The sequence below is a fragment of the Copadichromis virginalis genome, linkage group LG19, assembly GCF_057382275.1.
Source record: "Copadichromis virginalis isolate Kocher_CV1m ecotype Utaka linkage group LG19, C_Virginalis_male_GT1.1, whole genome shotgun sequence".
NCBI lineage: Eukaryota > Metazoa > Chordata > Actinopteri > Cichliformes > Cichlidae > Copadichromis > Copadichromis virginalis.
Window position 1 is genome coordinate 3,091,299 of NC_140636.1, and position 21,520 is coordinate 3,112,818.

A 21,520-nucleotide genomic window follows, 5' to 3' on the forward strand; every position below is an offset into this window, starting at 1 on the left:
CGTCGCGTGACTTGTTACGTACAGCACAAGTGCCAAGCCGCACGTGTGTTTGTTTGGGAAGCACCCAGCGGGTAATGGAGCCAGCGCGTAATGGAGGAAATGAGTGTGCCGACTAGAAAAATCAACCGAGCGTGACCGAAGAAAAACCAGATGATGGTTCCAACGCCGGAGAGATTGTCGAACGGAAGAGCCATAGAAGTTCCGTAGTGTGAAGGTATTTCGGCTATTTCAAGTCTGACAAAAAACAGAGTAGCGTGCACTGTAAATTGTGCCGAAAGCAAGTCTGGAAATACAATAAACTGGTGCATGCGTCACACTGTGCGCCGCGTTATTGTTTCGGTGAAATGAATTTCTACAATACTGTTACTGTTAATTCTACTCTCTGCAGTGTTTAAATGCTTACATATACACACAGTTACTGTCCCTCCACACACACGACTCGGTTCTGCTTCTATGCCCCAGCTTTGTTTACTTTTTCCCACCGAGGCTTCTAGACTTCTGATTGGCCAACATTTCTGCACGGTTAGGAATCTAGCGCCACCTGCTGCTTTGGCATGTTCATAGCAGCGTTTTCCTTCATTTCTGCCTTTATGTGTGGACGGGATTATTTTTTAAAACGAAAACGGAAAATCTCCGTTTTCAAAAATACCCGTGTACGTGTGGACGTAGCCTCAGTCTCTGACTGGAAGCGCTAATTCGTCATTCGGCTTTTGTCAGACTAAAGTAACTGTTAAAACTGTTTGAAAAGCTCAGCTATACAACAAGGAGAGATTGAGAATTTCCTTTTAGTTCTCAGTTTATTTGATATTGACAAAAGTTAGTCAGTTTTGTCTGTTCTTCTGTAAAACAAACTAAGATTTATTTTTAGAATTAATATTTTGTTTCTAAGTGGAATTGACAATTTAGTCTGTTTCGTTTGTTCTATTTTGAAACTTAAACGCTTTAGCGGCTGCCTTTTGTGTAGTTTGCAATATTTGCCTTTATTTATCTGAAAAAGTCTCATGTTCCTTAAGTATATCTACCCTGTTGAACTTATTATGGGAAATAAATATTTAAATCAAAACATGCTGCTGATTATTTCACATTTTACTTGTGAGCAACGGCACATTTAAATCTTACAAATATAGTTATTTGGCTTATATCGTGATAGATATCGTTATCGCCTGAAATGAAAAAAACATATCGTGATATGAAAAAATCTCATATCGCCCAGCTCTAATTTCCACTGGAAATGCCTTTTGGTTAAACTGTCAGCAAGGAATTTCCATTTGCACTGTTAATTTTTTATATTATATAACTTTAATGCACATAAAAAAAACAACTGCTTGTGAAAAGTGAAAATACATTGATGTTTTTTTTTCCACTAATAAAATTGTGGAGTTGTAAAGTATTTTGTCTAGTGTCAATTATATCGTCAGTTATATCGTTATCGCAAATTTTCAAATGTATATCGTGATAAATATTTTTGGTCATATCGCCCTGCTCTACTTGCCACCATCTGGTCCAGCTCCATCTCCAAAGCAAAGCAAAGGGTGGATATTTTGAAGAATCTAAAATATAAAACTTTTTTGAGTAATTTCACACTGCTGATATTTACTGCTCTTGGGAGGTAATTACTGAAATAAGCTAACTGCATCCTTGTAATATATATTAGTGCAATATTAGTAGACCACCCAAAAAATCCCACTAGCATGGGTGTATGTATCAAAATGATGAATAAATTGCAACCAATTGAGTTAATTGACTATTTTATTTCCTCAGAAATAAGAAGTGGCGGAGCATTACTCCATTGCCTTCTGGCTGCACTACACCCCTGTGGTGAGGTGACATCTTTTTTGTAGGGATGCACCGATACCGTTACCGAGTACTTAATAAAAACATGATTTAAATTTACAGGTAACAGCTTTAGTCATATAATTTAACAAAAAAACAAGGGACTAGTTTGGAATTAAGAACATTTATTTAAAATGAAAAGCATGTTGTATCCAACATATTACAGAATAAATAATTATTAAAAAAATGTAAACAGTGACAGCGCAACTCAAGTATTTTTTTCAGTTTGTTATAAACTCTGCCGCTTTGGACAACACAAGGGGCATTAATAAACATCTTTGCTATTTAGTGCACAATATTTGAATAAACTAACAACCACCAACATAGAACTGTGACAGTCAGTGCAACTGAGGTAGGTATTAACATCAAGTCTAAGACGACTCACTTAATGGAGCATATTTAGAAAAAGTGAGTGGCAGGTTTTTTTTTTTTAAAGAAAAGTAGCTGTTATGGCCCTGTCCATAATCTGTTTTGGTGGCTGTTATTGTCTGTGTCTTTAAGTCTTGGCAGGCCCCGGATTGGATGAGCTGACGGCTGCCGATTGGTCCGCTGATCATGTGGTCGCATTCAAAATCCATCACCAGCAGTTGTCCCGGGGCAGCCACTGACAGCAGCAGCAGACCTGACCCTGGCCTCCAAAACCTGAGACATTTGTGTGACTTTCTGAGTTCTGTATATAGTGTGTACATTAGTTTTCATTGTAAATAGCACTGGAACAGAAGGGGTGAGCTGCCTTATTGTTTTCCTTGCACTGTTTTCTCCTGTTTATTTCAATTAGGGAGTTAGGTGTAGCGCTTGTCTTTTGTTTGATGTTTGATTTCACATAGGGTTTTAGATAGCACCTCCTCCTGACTTAGCTTGTTTTGTTTGTTATTTTGGCCTTTGTTCACCCCGGAGCTTCATTTTTGCAGTGTATAAACCACCATTCACTAAGAAATTGGTTTTCCCTCTGTGTATGGTTTTGGGGACCAATGCGGGGCAATCTTTTCAAACTTATGTTGCGTTCCTGTACCCCTAGACTGGGGCGTAACAGTAGCTTTTCTGCATTATCAGCAGTCAGCCTGGTTCTGTTTTCATCTATAATGTGTGACACTGAGCTAATAAGCCTGTCACTTTCCACACTGCTCCATGGGGCTGAGAGGTATTTACGGGCCATTTTAGCCAAAATGGGGAACCTGATTTTGTTGACACCCCAGTACTTCAGGGGACTGTCTTCACGAGGGCTTGGGGCCTCTCTGAGGTATGTGTCGAGCTCAATGGCAGCACCTGCTACCAGCGGCTGTGGTGCCTGGGGCTGCTCCTTAGTGATTTCTTCAAATACAGTGTCCAGACTGCTGCTAGTGCTGGCCTGGGCCTTGAGGAACACTTTAGCAGGAGGTTCTGCAGCTCCTGCTTCAGGTGCAGCTTTGCCTCCGGAGGAGTGTTGTTGGGGAAGAAGCAATCTTTATACCTGAACAAAATTAATGAATGTATTAATATGTGGAAAAATAGGACTGATTTTAGTTTCCCCTAAACCACTGTCACAAATGCCAGCCATTTGGCTTTCTGGTAGTAAATGTATTTCATATTATACATATTGCATACTTTTGTATTTGTGTATTTTAGTTACAAAAATATAATATTTCAGATGGAAATTAATCTTACATTTAGTACTGTAGTTTATCATTGAATACCTATAGCACACAGACTTTACCTTGGGTCAAGTATGGTGGAGATGAAGTACAGTGGGTTGGTCTCGACGTCACTGAAGCGCTTCTTGAGAGCTGCCAGTAAGGTTGCTTTCATTGTCTTGACGCCGTGGTCCTCGTCTGTTTCTCTGTTTAGAAGTCTTACTAGCACAGTCACAGCTGGGACGACATCAGAGGCTAGTGCGTCGTAGCTGCTCACTTTTTTAGTTAGTTCCTCAAAGGGGGCGAGGATGGCAACAGTCTTTTTCATAAGAGCCCATTGGTGAGCGGTGAGATAGGGAGTTCATGTTCAGACACATGCTCTATGAGGGACTGGAGCATGTAATACGTGCTGTTCCAGCACGTCTGTACATCCTGCTGCAGTCTCTTTATTGGCTGGTTGAGCTGTCCCTGAATGTCCTCGAGGCGGGAGTAGGCTAAGGCGGAGTGTTTAAAATGCCCAACTATTTTCCGCCCCACTGCTATAGCATCAGCTATGCTCCTCTGTGCTAATAAGCCCTCGTGAACTTGTGCGCGACTGTCATGAACCAAGCAGCCAGGAACACACAGGCACAAATGTAAACTTCAAAAAATGGGTTTTATTATACCCCCAAAAAGGACAAGATGATTACAAAAATTCAAAATAACAAAAAATAAAGTCTTTAAGAACCAAGTGGGCCCATAAAAGAGGTTAACTTAACAGACCGCTACTCAAAAATCACTTAACAAAAACATAACTCAACAAACTGACCTACCCAATTGAGAAACAGCTCCAGTTATATAGCAAATGAATAAACCATTATATACACCAAAGGTGAAAACTAAAGAGATAACAGATAACCATCATTCAAGAAGAACCCCATTCCCCCTGCATGATCACAATAGATGGTCCATTCCACTTTATTGGCTTCTGCATTTAAACCAGCTCCACCCTCAGCCTCCTCTTTCAGCCAAACCAGGAAGGACTGGAGCGGAGGTCAGGTAACTCAGAAAGAGCAGAAATATAATCAATATAACATACCTGTATAAAATAACAAACAATGCAAAGGAAAGTCTATGCCACCATTTGGGCTATAGCTTAGTGCTGTCATGCATTACAGGTAAACTCAAAATATCAAATTAATTAACTTATGATCACAGAAACTTTAGAGCATAACGTAAACAGACAAAAGACCAAATGAATATTACCTAAGTATCTCAGTTGTGTGGTTGCATGCATCCATCACAGTGACACACGGCAGACTTGGGAGCCCTGCGTTATTCATGGATTTTATCATGTTTTTGGCATTGTCACCAAGCACAACATGTACTGATGTTTTAGGTATACCCCATGTCTGGAGCATTTCCGCAAACACATGCACTATAGCCTGGCTGGTGTGCGAGCCGCGGAATTGTTTTGCATGTAATATGGCTCGTTGTGGCGTGAAACTCTCGTCTATCCACTGGGAGGTTAGGCTAATTAGTGGCACGGGGCTAACACTGCTTGTCCAAATATCTGTGGTGAAACTAAACGCAGAGGAGGCTTCCAGTAGGCTGTGGATATGTTTTTTCACGAGCCACTAAACTCGTGTAGTTTAGGCAGCTCCGTGTTAGTCATGTAGCGGCGGCTTGGACATCATATCTGGGCTCCAGAACATGGAGGAGATGCAGGAATCCGACATTTTCTACCTCCGAGAGTGGCTGGTCACTCAATGCAATGTACTCGATAATTGTCTGTGTTATTTTCACAGCACGTGGATTGTCTCTGGACATTTTCTCTCGTCTTGCAAGAGTTTGCTGCAGCATGGGTTGTGTTGGTTTAGAAGCGTGGGTAAACTCTTTGTACTCATTGCCGTGTTGGGATTTTAGGTGCTTGATTAAATCACTTGTGTTAAATGCGCTACCTTTTGAGCCTCCTCTGGACAATTTTGCTGAGCACAATTTGCAGTCGGCCTTTGTTTTGTCGTCTTCACTCACTTTGAAATAGTTCCACACGGCTGACATGTCTCGCCTCGCCTTCTCCCTGCTGTGAGCTGCAGCCGGGGCCTGGGGGCGGGGACTCTGCGCCTGTGATTAACCCCTTACACGCCGCTCAAACATAGACATTTCTCAGAGCGTGGAATCGGTCCCCGGTATCGGGGGACTTTTAAGGAGTACAAGTACTTTAGAAAATGTGGTATCGAGGCAGATACCAGATACCGGTATCGGTGCATCCCTAATAATTACTCTTACTCTTTTCAGTCGCTATCCACAACAGCCAATTGGTTTACTTGGCTTATTACACCCACAATTTAGTTGCTCTAACGCAGTGGGACAGATCATACACCGCCTCTTTGTCTACAACAGCAAATTGACACTGAGAATTCAAACAACTTGGGAAACAGACGATTTAGATAAGCTCCAATATGCACACTTTGATTTAACAGGTGGTGCTTACCTTTATTTGAAAATGACCCGGGCCTCTGTTCACTTTGCTGGTTGAGCCCCCAGACTGCCCAATCTGTCTTCCTTAGCCTATCGCAATCCCGGATGAGCCCCCAGTTGTTAAATATCAACACTTCACAGAGTTCTTTTGATTCCTCAGAGGCATCCGATGGAAGACAAAACACTGCTCATGTCACGGTTCTGGGTCATTTCGACCCAGCATTTTGAGTTCTTATCTTTTGGTTTGATTTTGTATTATGGGCTATTCTTAATCTCTGGTTGTGTCTTGTTGATTATTATTATTCTTCGTCTGTTTCAGTTAAGGGTCTTGTTCTTGTACGCTCGTGTTTAGTATAGCTTTAGTCCTGTGTTAAGTCTGCGTCTTTGTGAATTGTTTCCTGTTTTACTTTAAAAGTCGGTGTCCTTTGTCAATGTATTGAGTTTTGCTTCCTCCTGGTCTTGTCATTTCTGATTACTCCCAGCTCCTCCTGTGCCTAGTTCCCCTCGTTATCCCTCTGTGTATTTAAGCCCCGTGTTTCTCTTTGTCAGTGTGGCGTCGTCTGTGTTTCGTCCCTCAGGTCATGTCAAGTGTTTTTTTCAAGATTCGTTGCAGGTCACGTTCTTAGTGTTTATGTCAAGTCAAGGTTTTCTCATGGTTTTTTTCATGCATCTGCACTGAATCTTGTTCATAGTCCTCATAACCATAGTCTCCCTAGTTCTCATAGTTAGTCATACTGTTCTCCAGTTCAGGTTCTAGTTAAGTTTAATCTCTGTCCCGGCTGTTTTTGTCATGTCATTGTTTCAGCCACAATAAAAGCTCGCTTTTCGTTTGAGATTCAGTTTCATCTCCTCATCTGTGTCTGCACCTGGGTCCACCTCACTCTCTCCACTCGGTCTGCCCTGCAGACTGTGACAGCTCAGTAGACCACTTAACACTTTATTTCGCTTTCACAGTACTTCTAGAAGGGAGATGCGTCCTGCATGACATATTGCTGTGGTTCTCAAAATGGTGATGCGGGCTTAACAGTTTTATTACGGAAGCTCTCTCATTCTAGTCTAAACAACAGTGTCTCAGTAACTTTCCACTAGAAGATGGTCCCCTGTTATCTACTTTTTCCCAGGCAAGCGTGAGCAAGAGTCTACAGCATTCCACTCCCCAAGGACACATAGTCTAATGCCTTTATTTTTCAGGGCTGTGTCCACTTAATACTATACTATATAACTTTATAACACTTATTAATAAAAGCATAGCATTATTGAGGCACTTCAAATAATTTTATCTCAACAGGACAGACTTTCAGTCTTGAAAGGGGTCCGTTCGGCCACACGAAAAACACTTTTAACATCACTGTCCATGGAAACTACTTAAAAGTTCATAATCAGTTTCAGCCACACAAGACCTAGCCAAAGCATGGAAACATTCTCGAAAAGTCCATAACTTGGTCCCAAGTCAAACACTGAGAAATCTGTTATACCAGGCTCAGTGACTAGACTAGCAGGTAACTGCTGGGCACCAGCTGTGCTCACCCGAGGTGTTATGAAGCTCTTTAAACTACAAGTCACATTTCAAAATAAATTCATACAGGGCTTTAGTCTATATACCTGAATTACTTTGTCTACCTCACACCCATAGTGTCACGGTTTGGCATGGCAGACTGTGGGGGTGTAGGGAAGGAGGACCCAGGCGCAGTGCTCGGTGTGCGAACAGTGCGTTTATTTACAGTGTATGGTGCAAAACAACAATAAGTCCCCGTGTTTCCCGAGACTCCCGTGTCGTGTCCTCCTTGTGCTCTCTGCTCCGTGTCTGCACTCCCGGTGCTCGCTGCCCTTGGGGCCTCCTATGCTCCTCCTGCGGGAAACAATAGCGGCAGCTGTCAGGACGCTTAATAGCAGGCATGCACTAAACGACTAAACCTAAACTGGGTGACTAACGTGGAGTCTCATGCAATGATCCCACGTCAGTGGGAGCTCCGAGACTCTCCTAAGTAGCTCCCCCGACAAGCCCTGATCAGCAGCAGGTGTGTGGCTTCGGGTGTGGCCAGTACCAACAGGGCCACACCCACCGGGCCTGAAGGCGCCCGCAAATCTGTGTTCACAGAAACACCGGCATCTGTACACACGTGTACACACACACACACACACACACAGAGTTGTGGCAGCAACACCAAAAATACATATATAATATAACATAAGTCCATAGTTGCTCAGAGGACCCTGACACACAGCCAATTTAGAATCACCAATTAATCTAGCATATTTGACCTAGCATGTCTTTGGTATGTGGTAGGAAACACCTGGTCTCCTCCTACAATGTATTCCAAAGAAGCACAGGGAGAACATGAAGAGTTAAGATTAAAAAAAATAAATAAGAGAGTGATATCAAATAAAACCTCTCAATGTGTAGTATATGATAATGACTTTTTTTTTCTAGACTAGAGATGTTGTGTCTGAAATCTGCGACAATGTCTCCTGCATTTATGCTTTAGGAGACTTTGTCTCCTAATCCTCTCATGACCAATGGGACCACATTTTGTTTTTTTTCACACCCTTCTAGTATGTGTTGAATAGTCTCCGGGGCACCGTTGTACAGTCTGCAACATGGTCCTGTTTCCAAGTTCCAATAGGAGACACTATCAAAGATGGTTAAAAACCAGACAAGGAGCAGAAGACCAAAGCCTAGCAGATAACAACATCAAAAAGGAGGATGAGAACATACAGAAGTACAATGGGGCCAAATGAACACACAAACACATGTATAGAGATTGACAGACCACGTGACTTGCACGCGTTGCAATGTAGGTACCAGTGGCAGCAAAATCAAAACACTGCATCAAGCGCTAGCATTTCCAGCACCGGTAACCATTCATTCTGCAGTTTTAATCCCTACTTGCATTTTATTTGCCCCCAAAACAGTTATGTACAAAACGAAGGAGAAAGCAGCAGGTCTGACACAGACAGACTTGATGAAAAGGCAAAAAAAAAAAAAAAAAAAGGTACGAGGAAAAAAAATCAAAGGAGTGAAAGGGTTAGACCCATACAAGCATAAGAGTGGCCGTTAGCGTGCTGCCCAGCTTTCATCACGCTCATATTTATAATTATATGGTCTTAAGTGTGAGTGCATACACTCATGAAGTGTTTAGTAACTTCAGATCCCTGCAACAAGCCCAGTTCCAGTTTACCGACGAATGGTTACAGGACACTGACATGTTCAGAATAGCCAGATATGTAGGTGGTTTTATTCTAAGTGAAGGGCAACCCCTCAAAAAACGGACAGAGCAGTGGAGTAGCCAAGGCAAAAGAACAATATAAAACTCGATTACGAAAATATAATTTATTTCACAATTTATTTATTTTTTAAAACAGTTAAACACCCCTGGCCAGGGAGAATACACAGTAAAAACATAAAAACAACACAAAAAATCCAGTGGCGTCAGCCACAGCATTAAAATCCACTAAAATCGGAGCGAGGCAAAGAAAACCCAGCGATGTCCCCGGCCGTCCTGTCTCTTCGCTCTGGAGTACTGGAAGACAGAGGGGGCAGCGACAGTCACTGTTCTTTCCAGTGAAAGGGATTTCTTGTACTACCGTGTGTCTCAGGACTTACCCTGCAATCCAGTCCCTCCGTCATGTTGTCCGATCACCACAACATAACCTAATAGACCTACACCTTAGTTCACAGATTCACTTTGTCTCGGGTTTATTTCTGGGATTTCACACAACCCAGGATTCAAATCATGAATAGATAATGGACTTGGATTTACATCATTATGAATGAAATGCGCTCTATTTGGAAGCAGCCGCCCCCCTCCCCTTTCGATGGGTTGTGTGTGAGACTTTAAATCATCAAACTGTAAATTATAAATTGTTATTGAGCCCTTTACCCCTTTTGTTTTATTTTGCGAGTTGATTATTAGATGCTGCTCCAGCCAGCCCGAGAATCCCCCGCCGCCCCGCCCTCTCCTCTCTGCGCCGCAAGCAGCAGGCGCACCTCGCAAACGGAGGGCGCCCTTACTCCCAGCAAATGGGCGATAGAAAACCGCTCAGTGCCTGTGCCATTCCCAATATGCGCTGGCATGATGTCGGGGCAGCATATTTTTTCCCCCCGCATCTCAGAACAAAAGAGAGAAAGGATTCAAATTCTATATTTCTCAGTATTTGTATACAGCGGTCCCTCGTTTATTGCGGATGTTATGTTCTAAAAATAACCAGCGATAGGTGAAATCCGCAAAGTAGCCAACTTTATTTTTTACAATTATTATAGATGTTTTAAGACTGTAACGCCCCTCACTACACACTTACACTTTTCTCATACAGGCATGAACATTTTCACACTTTTCTCTGTTGTTTAAACACTCTCAAAGTTCAAACCTTTGTAGAAAAATAAGTCGAGTATTATAGAAAGAAACCAAAGATCAAACCCTGTTTTCAGGTCCAGAACATGGGAATAGAGCAGCTGCGAGATAATTCAACATCAATGAATCAGCGATTGATGTAGCGATTCTGTACTGTACAGGAGAGAGGGCACGGAGGAGATCGACAGTGGTCTGCAGCCAATCAGGACACAGAACACAATGCACTGTAAAAAAAAAAAAAAAAGCATGCAAAATTGCACTAAAAAAATCCACGAAACAGCGCAGCCGCGGAAGGCGAATGGCGTTATAACGAGGGACCACTGTAATTTTGAAGGTAAGTCACAACATACCCTTTGTAAATACTAATGTATAGAAATACTTACCAGCACGATACATTTATTTTTTGTGGCTTTTTTTTCACGGTTTGTTGACATGCTGTGTAGGTGTGTACTTGGCTAGCTGATATCAACATAACTGGAAACATTTGACTATTGTTCACCTGTAGTTTGAATGCTGAACATTTGCCGATGTGTCTTCTCATTTTGTAATGAAGTTCTGCTTGTGTTGACTGATGTAAACAACCAATCGATCTACAAGCTTCAAAAGTCAAAATTGATCATTTTATTTTTTTTCATGACAGCAGTGGTGAGTGGTTAGCATTATCTCGTGCACAGGGTCTATGGCCCGTGCGCACTGGCCACTCGTACCTACAATCCTTTGCGGTTTTACCCCGGAAATGACGTCATATTTTCGATCTCTATAGAGATTGAAAATGTGACGTCATTCAGGGGTAAAACCGCAAAGGATTCTGGGAACGAGTGGCAAGCAGTACTAGCACATGAAAACAGTCACACAGCGATAAAAAGAAACACAAAAAATGGCAAGAAGATGTTGTATTATTAACTGCAATAGCCGGTTGCATGACAGCCACGGGAAGCCGACGGGTAAAGAGATCGTTGTTATCGGATTACGTAGTGGAAGAGAAATTGTTCGAGCCATGTTTCCGAAGTAACAGAGCCGACGGATGGCCTGGATTGCAGCCATTCGAAGACCAAACATAACGTCCCAGAACACTCCAGCTCACATGTTAGTCTGCTCCAAGCATTTCCACAAAGGTAAGTCTTCTGTTGTAGTTACTACGTAATTTATCATAACATAATTGTTGATGTAGGTTACAAATAAGTCTTAATTTGAATTGAATTCGTTGCGCTATGCTGCTTTGTTCACTGTGGCTTTGCGGGCTAATGTTTGTTGTGTTTTGTAGGAAAACCGGCCTACAAAATGCTGGAATGCGATCCAGACTGGGCCCCTCTAACAACCTGGGTCATACCGAGTGTAAAGCTGCTACCACGGCGAGATTTGATCGGTTAACAGAGACAGCGATATCAAAACAGCCACGAAAAGTCCCGCTTATATGTGCCCAAGTGTTGTATTGAAGCAATCAAGAGATGAATAACGGTTTTCCAGTATGTTGTTTTGAAATTATTTTTTTTGCATTGTTGATTTGTTTTTCACCGAAGCAGCTAATAAAGCATAATGGAATACAATTTTGCCTCTTTCTTGTAAGATTCTATAATAGAATGAAACAATAATGCCAGTTATAAATACAGATAATAAATTGAATGAATTACGAAACACTCATTTTATTTCTATTAGATCTGAAAATGTTGTGTAATACTACAACCTGAAACGATAAATAGATTATCTCCTGCGCAGGCCAACGCAAAGGGAAAAAAATTAACAACAGCTGTGAAATGGAATAGTCCAAATCACCAAAGTAAACTGGACCTGGGCTTGTTGCAGGGGTCTGAAGTTACTAAACATTTTGTGAGTGTATGCACTACAACTTAGGACCATATAATAATAAATATGTACGCGATGAAAGTTGGGCAGCACGTCCTTACTCAACTCTGTATGCTCGTATGGGTCTCACTCCTTTGATTTTTTTTTCCTCGGCTCTAGATCAGAGGTCGGCAACCTGCGGCTCTTTAGTCCTTATAGTGCGGCTCCTCGTTGTTTGGTAAAATAAATTAGAAGTATTTAGCTGAAGTGTATTTTGTTTATGTTACAAGTCCCATTGTAAACGTATCACGGCAGACCCGACGATGTTTACATGAACACGCTTTACAGCATCTCTTTATTGACCACTAACGTTGCAACCGACAACACAGCACGTTCGCTTTGTTTGGCCTACTAACATGGCGACTCGACCAAAAAACCTGGTCACGCCCCCTCTCGTGACATCACGCTCCAAAACCCTATATGTCCCTTCCCATTGCTTTTCTTAATTTTGATATTACTATCACTGTTTTCACAAAAAACCCAGAACAAACAAACAAACAGCAAATCCTCAATGATAGATTTTTTTAATGTTACTTTTATTTAACATCCATTGGTATGGCTTAGAAGCAGAGAAGTTATGGTACTTTTCACCCACTGAAAACATTTGTTAAGATGTGAAAGCAACAGTTTGATGCTATATCAGGTAAGAATCGAGAACACAGCATTTGGTGACGTTTGCTGTCAGGGTTTTGTTAAAAGAAACCAGTAGCGAGGCTTCTGCTTGTCTGAATGCTGTCATTGCATCCTGTTTTCACTTACATTTCACACAGACCTATTTCAGAATCAGAATCAGAATCAGAATACTTTATTCATCCCGGGGGAAATTAGGGGTTACAGCAGGCAGCACGCTAATGGCGCATGCGCACTCACAAAGGAACCTTCTGACCAACTTTACACAAACATCACATTGGGCAGACATGTCAGAAGGTAGGCTGATAGGAAAAAAAACAACGAAAATACACTACATGAGGTAAGAGGAGGAGAAAAAAAAACTCCACTCAGACTGAGCTCCTAGTGGGAGAACAGTTTATTTATAGTCTAAATAGTAGTAACGATTAATCCAACAGCAGAATGAAATATTAATAACCTGTAAACTGGGCAGCGTCAGGTTCAGTGTCACAGGTGTTCAGTGTTGCTTTGGTCTAGTTAAATCCGTTAGTGGTTTCCTGTCTGAGATGGTCGGAGGGGGACCTCCACACTTCGTGCTCGGTACGGGGACTGCTATTCTGGTTCGTGTTAGTAGACTGGTGCGCCACTCTTTGACTAGCGGTTGCGTAGCTTACGTGAATGTTTTGTCGTAGCAGAGGCCCAGGTAAAAGGAAGTGGTCCCCCGTGGACGAGTAGCTACCAAATCGGGACGAGAGTAAATGGCACTTAAAATATTCAACGAATGAGTTTAAGCTAATCGAGGTGATAATCAGAAAAGCATCCAGTGGTGAGTTTATAGTCGAGTTGCTTGTTTCTTCTTTGTAAAATACTGCTGTGGTGTTTGGCCTCGCTAGCTGTTAGCTAGCTGGCTGACATGATGATGGTGCATGGTGGCCGCAGTAACCGTACAGATGTTGCACTACATTTAACGCTGTAAATTTCAAGTGAACCCATGGGTCAGATTCGCCTGTAGCTCAGGGACAATACGAGGAAAAACACACAGCCAGGCCATTTACCGCCGCAATACACAGGCCCAGTCTTTCATTTATCGTGTGCTAGGCATGCTACGTTCACTTACTGTTTTGGCCGCTGTGAAAAGGTTTTCATTGCAATTGTACAAGTCTCTGCTCAATCGGCAACGCTTTGTACAATGCTAACGGGTTCTTAGAGACGTTTGGTTCTTTACATCATAGTGTAAGGCAGCATTACGTAAATAAGTTATTTTTTGTACTATGGCACACTTAGCAGTAGCTATCGTTGTACTTTTATAGCAGTTCTCAGGCCAGGGACTTTAAAGTTCTCGTTTTCTTCTAGTACATGTTTTTAAATCACCAGTATTCAAATGTTTACTCAAACTAATTTAATGTCGAGTTCGTGTGCATCAGCTCGACTGGTTGTCTGAAGGTGTTCGGTGGAAATGTGACATTTAGCTGCTAACTAGCCATCCAACACACATTGTGCTCTTTGCCACTTGCTGACAAGTGGAGAAATGCCAGAGTTCGGCCTTGGATTTAATGTAACAATTTAACGTAATATAGAACCTGGGAAGTGGACTTCAATTTGATCAACTAATGATGAAACTGGGACAGCATGGCGGTTAGCACTGTGGCTCACAACAAGAGTCCTGGTTCAAATTCACCATCTGGCCTTACTGTGCAGAGTCTGCGTTGGCTCTCCTCCCACCATCCAAAGACTTGCAGTTAGTGGGGTTGGGTTAACTGGTGATTCTAAATTGCCCATAGCTGTGATTGGTGACATGTTCAGCCACCTCTTGCCCTAAGGCAGCTGGGATAGGCTTCAGTCCACCGCAACCCTGAAGTGGATAATCAGAAGAAAAAGATGTTTTGTGATTTACCACCACCTTTTCAACGGCAAATTATATTTTTTACTATATTCTGTTTTTTGGCTGCAAAATGAGATTGTCAAGCACGCCTAAACTGCTGCTAAAACTTCCCACAAGATAAAGTCAGTCTGCTAAATCATTTGTGACACTGGCGTTGGTCATTGACAAAGACTCATTCAGACTGATGACAACATGTTGGCAGTCTGTCCCCTTTGATAACTTAGCAATTATTTGCTTCAACAATCTCTCTCTGCGAGTGACTGCTGTCAGTCTACTTTAGAAAAAATGCCTCTTATCAGGCAACCTGTGCAATCGCCTTGCGATCAGGAGTGGTTGTGAGTGTGCCACACTCAAACTCTGGGCAACCATTTAGTCATCACAAGTTGCAGTCGGTTTCAGAACGTAAAAAAAAGTCAATACGGTTTCCAGGTACCCAGTGATATATTGTTTACATTTTTATTATTAATTTTTCATTTTTGTGTAGATGTAAGCAGGTTAACACATTAGCTTCCTCAATTTTGTGATCCAAACAGTTAGCACCATGCACCTGTGTGTTTACATCTGTGTGGCCATTTTTGAGGTGGACTTTGTCCCATGATAAGCCACACAGAGGTCCACACTTGGTTTATAAATGCTACAGAATTTGAGTCTTTCTTTCTTTCTTTCTTTCTTTCTTTCTTTCTTTCTTTCTTTCTTTCTTAACCTTTTTTTCTTTCTTTCTTTCTTTCTTAACCTTTTTTTTTTTCTACCTGCATGTTGACATCTTGTATATGAAATGTTAAGGCTTCCAGTATTTGCGTTACCAGTGTGGTCTGCTTTAATTTCAAACACTTACTAGATTTGTGTATGTGAAAGACCTCACTTCAGGCCTGTTGTGTCAGGTTGTAATCTTTTAAATTGCAAGCAAATGTGAACTGCTTCATTTATAGCAAGAAATGCTTGCTGCACCAAGCTGACTGCTGGGAATGGTTATAGCTGCCAGGGCTGAACAGCCTTCAGGCAAGCGTCAGGTGGTCTGGTGACGATTTCAGGTTTAAGATGTGTTGAAAAGTAGTTGATTGATGGATCAGAATAAATGATTCTCATTTATAGATTACTTGAATCTTATTGACTGAGCTATGTTTGAAATACATGATCATAACAATGTTCTGATTTCTCAGGTCTGTTTTGAGCCAAATGTGGGGAAGCATTAGGAGCTGAAGATATATTTTATCATGAAGCCCAGATTAACATTTGTCTGCCTAGCCCATGTGTCTCTGTTATCAGTAAGTATTTATTTATTTTTGCATTTTCCAACATATACTTAGCCATTCTTAAGTCTTAAATTTAACTTGTTTATACCTTAAAACACCCTAATGTTATGTCTGTCATTTGCAGCACCCTAACAAAATCTTTTCATGTCCACTGCCAGTGAACTGTTGAAAAGAAGAGGATGACGAAATGAGATAAAGTGGACGACTGGAGGAGCCTTAGCCCCCTCACCTCCACCAGTTTGAAGCATGGCTGGCCTACAGCTTGTTACTCCTGCCACCTCACCCATGGGGCCTTTCTTTGGTCTTCCATGGCAGCAGGAGGCTATTCATGATAACATTTATACACCTAGAAAATATCAGGCAAGAAGGCTACAATTCATGAGCATTTGAGTGATCATTTATTACTGCTGATTTCCTGTGTGTCTTATTATTATGTTTGTTTTAACTGATTAGACGAAATAATTTAAAAAAAAAAGAAGGGCTCCTATGGCTCTAAGTGCAGTCAACTCTATCTTTAGTCTTTACTCTGTGGTCTTCTGAGCAATGTCCAGAGCACAGGATGAGCATGGAAGGCAAACGACCACATTTGCTGTCAGGAGCAAAGCTCAGCTCTTCTGAAGATATGGAGGCAGACATCACTGATGTTGTACAAAGCACAATCCTATGAAAGTGTGCTCCAAGTATCATACATCTTTCTACCAGTAGCAAAAAAACTGAACAAGTAGCATAAGCGGCAAAGCAGGCATTCAGTGACCTTAGCAGAGGTACAGCCACAGGACTAGGACAAGTTACCGAACGGCCACTTAATTGCACAAACCTGTCAATGGAAAGCAATGAAACTAACACCTTTGTTTTGTAATTAACAAGGGAAAGTGAGGACTCAGAATTGTCATTTGAATGTGCCATATTTTGCCATATAGACTTTTTTTTTTATCTGTAAGTCTTTGCAGTTTGATGGCTTATTTAAAAAAAAAAACAACCCTAAAACAATAAAAAACAAAAAAGTAACACACTTATATAGGGACATTAATGATAAAGAAAGCGTACAATATCGTAGTTTGCTTGTGTAGTCATTCCTCAGGATTTTGAGATGTGTATATTGACCTGTAATTGTCATAAGTAATCCAGTACTCTAATTTTAAAAGACATCTACTACTTTTGTAGTAGACGTCTTTCACCCTGTTTTTATACCAAGGTGTTTTTTTTTTGTTTTTGTTTTCTTTTGGGGGGCGGTGGGGGGTGTCCACATATGTATACCAGTTCCACGTACTGGTTATCAGTCTAACTCGTAATGCTGGAGTCCTTTTCCTGAGTAATACTTGCTGATTGCTTATGGCTCAAAAAGCAGAGGAAAAAAAGGTTCAGGACTATGACATGTGAACGTTCAATTATTCCATCACACACCTTAGTATATTTTAGTGGTAGAAGTATTAACAGAATTTAAGTTATAAATAGTGCTAGATCACACTAATCAGAGTGTTCTGGATGTTGGTTTTGAATCATTTTTGATGAACTGCCCAGCCTTAGTGATCAGTGATCCCCAGTAGTTTTAAAAAGCACTGTGCTTTGTCACTGTGTCCCTAGTTCTGCTATGGGCTTGCTGTCTCTAAATGTGAAACTGCCTCCACAGGTTGAACTTCTTGAAGCAGCTCTTGAACGCAATACCATCGTCTGCTTGAATACTGGCTCAGGGAAGACCTTCATTGCAGTACTTCTAACAAAAGAGCTCTCCCACCAAATACGTGGACCTTACCAAGAAAATGCAAAGAGGACTGTTTTTCTAGTGAACACAGGTACCTGTGCCAGAAATGTCTGTGAACTTGTTGTTTATTCGGATTCAGCTGGTGTGACATTGTGCTTGATTTTTGTCTGTGTGTCATTCTGTATCTCTGCTCTGTGCTCCACAGCTGCTTCTGTAGTTCAGCAAGCAGCTGCAGTCAGGACTCACTCTGACCTCAGTGTGGGAGAGTATACAGATCTGGAGGAGACCTTAGCATGGACTGACCAACAGTGGAGTCGACAGATAATAGAAAATCAGGTGTGCTTAAGCTGATGCTAGTTGCATGCTGGGATGCTCTTACAAGTTTGTCTTCCTTTACACACAGACTTGGAGAGTAAAACAAACTGTATGAAGGGCAATACTGGTTGGATACAATAATATGTCAGATTGTTCATCTTTTTTTCACCCTTTTAACATATTTATACAAACTAATTGTTTTAGCTTCTTTCAGTGTACTCACTTTGAATGTACACAATATGAAACTGGGTCCCATTTAAACACAGATGGAAGTTAAACTTTGGTCATTGTTGTTCCTGAATGTCATCACATTCACATAATAAGCCAACAGCATCCAGTTAAGCAAATATTGTCTGATGCCAGTGTTTTTCTCAGAAACACCATTACTTTGTCATAATAAAAATAATATCTGTACTTGCATTTCTTTTTTCATACCTTTAAACACTGACTTATTGGGCATGGTAAGCCCAGCACTCTGTTTCCCTTCATGCTTCAGGGGGACTCTAAATCCTCCAGTGTACTTTGTCTGTGATTTCACTGGGGTCTGCTTGGGACAGGGTGATAATTGTGTCATTAGATCGTGAGTGCGAGGGTGATTGCAGATGTTTTTGTTTTGTTTGGTGACTGTTCAGATTTGGCTGTGGACAATTTACATTACATACATGGCACCAAATACACATCCAAGGAAGGAGAGCAGGAGAGAGAGAGAAAAATAGAGATGTATATCTGATAGTTAGATATCCTGTACTCACTGTTGGTAATAATCTATTCCATTGTCCTTGTCACTTTCTGTAAGGTGCTGGTCATGACTTGCCACATATTCCTTCATGTTCTGAGGAATAAAATCTTACCATTGTCGAAAATCAACTTGGTGGTGTTTGATGACTGCCACCTGGCCATCACAGACCACCCTTACTGTCAGATAATGAAGGTGAGATTGTAGTCTTTAAGGAAATGGGATTACGTTTATTGTAATAGTGGCAGAGAATCATGCAAAATCATTGTGGGTGACCTGGTTGTCCTCTGTGTGTGCAGCTGTTTGAGGGCTGCTCCTGCACTCCTCGTATCCTTGGTCTCACGGCTTCCATTCTGAATGGAAAGTGTGACCCATCAGAACTGGAGCAGAAGATTCAGAATCTGGAAAGAATCCTTAAGAGCAATGCTGAGACTGCTACTGATCTTGTGGTCCTGGACAGGTAAGCCTTATAACTGCGTGCATTTGACACTTCCCTCGGCTTAAGGCGCTCACATAGCAGGCGCTGGGGTGAGCATGAGGTTCAGCAAAAATTTGCTTCGACTAGCCACTTGCAGGTTTATACTGCTGTGTAGGACTGGGTTTTGTCACTGATTTCTAGAATCGATTCGATACCGATTCAATTCGATTTGAATCTGGGAAATTTTGAGTCAGAAATATTATAATTCAGATCAGTACATTTACATATTTTTGTATCTATTAAAAGGAAGCTGACACACGCAAGACTTTATCAAAGGTGTGAGCATCACAGCAGATGTCTTTGTGTCAAAGTAGCTGAAGATAAAACACAGAAAAACATGAAGGTGATTTTCCTGGCCTGGATTTTATAAAAATATTCTGCAGTACATCAAAAACGAAAGAAAACCATTAATCAACATATGAACATTACCTCTGACATTACAGCGGTTTTATTAGAGACACAGCTAAGCGTATTGCATGTTGCATAATTTTAAAAAGTTTACATTTGTTCAGTATTGAACGGCAGAAATTAGGTTTTCTTTTCGGAAGTAAGTAAAAGGGGAAAAAAAGCAGCGGCCGACAGCCTGTAAACAACAGTAGACTTGTGCGTAACAAGCAAGCGAATAATGCAGAAAACAGATTTTTAGACGGGAAACTGTTCTTGAAGTACAGAGAGAGGGCTGTGCATGAAGTGTGATTTTATCGTGGTGGAAGCAAAACAGCAAAAGTAAGAAGGAATTCATGACGATGTTTATGTGAAGCATAGTTTGGATCTTCTTTTGCTGCTGGTTCAGTCAATATTGTTTGGAGAGAGATAAAACTTACAGCTTTAGAATCAGCGTAAAAGGGCGTGAAAACAAAGCGCGGACCCGCCGAAACATCAGAATCAGCGAGCTGTCGGCTTTCAGCCCCGACCGTGTCCGTGTCCGTGCCGTCGGGTGAGAAAGGCGACATCTCACTGATTCTGATCCGCGGGTCCGCGCTTTGTGTTTACGTCTTTGTGCAGAAGTCGTGTTCCTGCTCTCATTTACTGTTTTAGCTGTTTGGTGGTTGTTGAAAATTTGTGAGGTTTCACCTGAGATTCTGCCGTTTCGGGCAAAATAAATTTATATTAAAAAATCGATTCAGGATTTTAATGAATCGATTTTCACATTATCCAAGACAGAATCTATTTTAATCGATGAATCGATTATAAAAACCCACCCCTACTGCTGCTACTGTGTGTCTGTTTTTTGTTGTTTGTTTGTTTGTGTTTTGTTTTTAAAACAAAAAATAGGGTTAGGGTTCTAATTAGGGATGGGAATCGGGTTCTCTACAAGAACTGGTTCCCAGTTGTCCAGTTGCTTGGAATTGTTAGTGCCTATCGGTTCTTGAGCTCTCACTACAATCAGCTGATTTCAGTTCACATGTGAGAGGAGGAAAATAGTGGAGTGGTCTATAACCTGAATATAGATGTTACTTTTATTTTTATTTTTATTTTGGTGAAGCCAGCTGCTGCTGAACTTCAACAGGTAACAAACTAATGAGCAGTCAGGCTGCAGCCTCCGTTTCTACCAGTTCGTGTTTCCACAGTAGAATCACTGTGACCATCACTTTGAAGTGTCTTTGTGCTGGTTTTCATCTTTGTTTTGTGTCTAAACTGAAATACTAAGAGAAAAATCACATATGTACTCATTAGGGTGTAATTAAGTAATGTACTGCATTACTTTTAAGTGTTCTGTGTAATACCTTTTTTACTTTTTCAATAATGACTCCAACACTGATCACAACAAAGATGGAAAATTTGACCACACAGCATGTAATTAATTTGCATGAATATATTGTCATTGATATGCTGCGTAGAGATGATGCTGACTCTGTGAAGCCAATGGGAATCGATAAGGAATCTAATCGATAAGCGATATCGACAATGGATTTGGAATCGCTAATTTCTTATCAATTCCCATCCCTATTTATAATAGTGTGAGAAAGTGTTTGCGCCCTTCCCGATATTTAAATAGTAGACACAAAGATAACACAAGTAAACACAAAATGCAGTTTCTAAATGAAGATGTTTATTAAGGGGGGAAAAATTCAAACCCCCACTCCTTCATTATAATGTAAATTAACTGTGGTGTATCACATCTTTGGAAAGCAGAGTTCAATTTCTCTAGCCACAGTCAGGCCTAATTACTGCCACACCTGTTCTCAATCAACAAATCACTTAAATTAGACCTGCCTGACAAAGTGGAGTAGACTAAAAGATCCTCAAAAGCCAGACATCATGCCGTGATCCAATATTTCATCAGAACAAATGAGAAACAAAGTAATTGAGATCTCTGTCTGGAAAAGGTTGTAAAAGCCATTTCTAAAGCTGTGGGACCCCATCACAAGTAATGAAAACATGGAACAGTGGTGAACCGACTAAAATTACAAGAATGCAGCAAAGACTCATCCAAGAGGTCACAAA

General features: G+C 41.2%; 1 protein-coding gene and 1 pseudogene across 2 annotated transcripts in view; one reads left to right on the forward strand and one right to left on the reverse strand.

The window, feature by feature from the left end:
• Positions 1 to 2,719: 2,719 nt before the first annotated feature.
• On the reverse strand, positions 2,720 to 3,644 carry LOC146685374 (zinc finger BED domain-containing protein 4-like; annotated as a pseudogene).
• A 9,297-nt stretch (positions 3,645 to 12,941) lies between these two features.
• The window catches only part of dicer1 (dicer 1, ribonuclease type III), a 32,763-nt gene continuing 24,184 nt past the window's right edge, over positions 12,942 to 21,520 (forward strand). The window contains exons 1-7 of one of the 2 annotated variants that reach the window (XM_085440829.1): positions 12,942 to 13,024; positions 15,749 to 15,853; positions 16,000 to 16,201; positions 17,472 to 17,634; positions 17,749 to 17,879; positions 18,655 to 18,789; positions 18,894 to 19,054. In XM_085440829.1, coding sequence (XP_085296955.1) covers positions 16,088 to 16,201; positions 17,472 to 17,634; positions 17,749 to 17,879; positions 18,655 to 18,789; positions 18,894 to 19,054 — 704 coding nt within the window. In that variant the 5' untranslated portion in view covers positions 12,942 to 13,024; positions 15,749 to 15,853; positions 16,000 to 16,087. Of the gene's footprint in view, positions 13,025 to 13,266; positions 13,533 to 15,748; positions 15,854 to 15,999; positions 16,202 to 17,471; positions 17,635 to 17,748; positions 17,880 to 18,654; positions 18,790 to 18,893; positions 19,055 to 21,520 lie in introns of those variants that run through there. The other variant, XM_085440828.1, reaches the window with a different exon arrangement.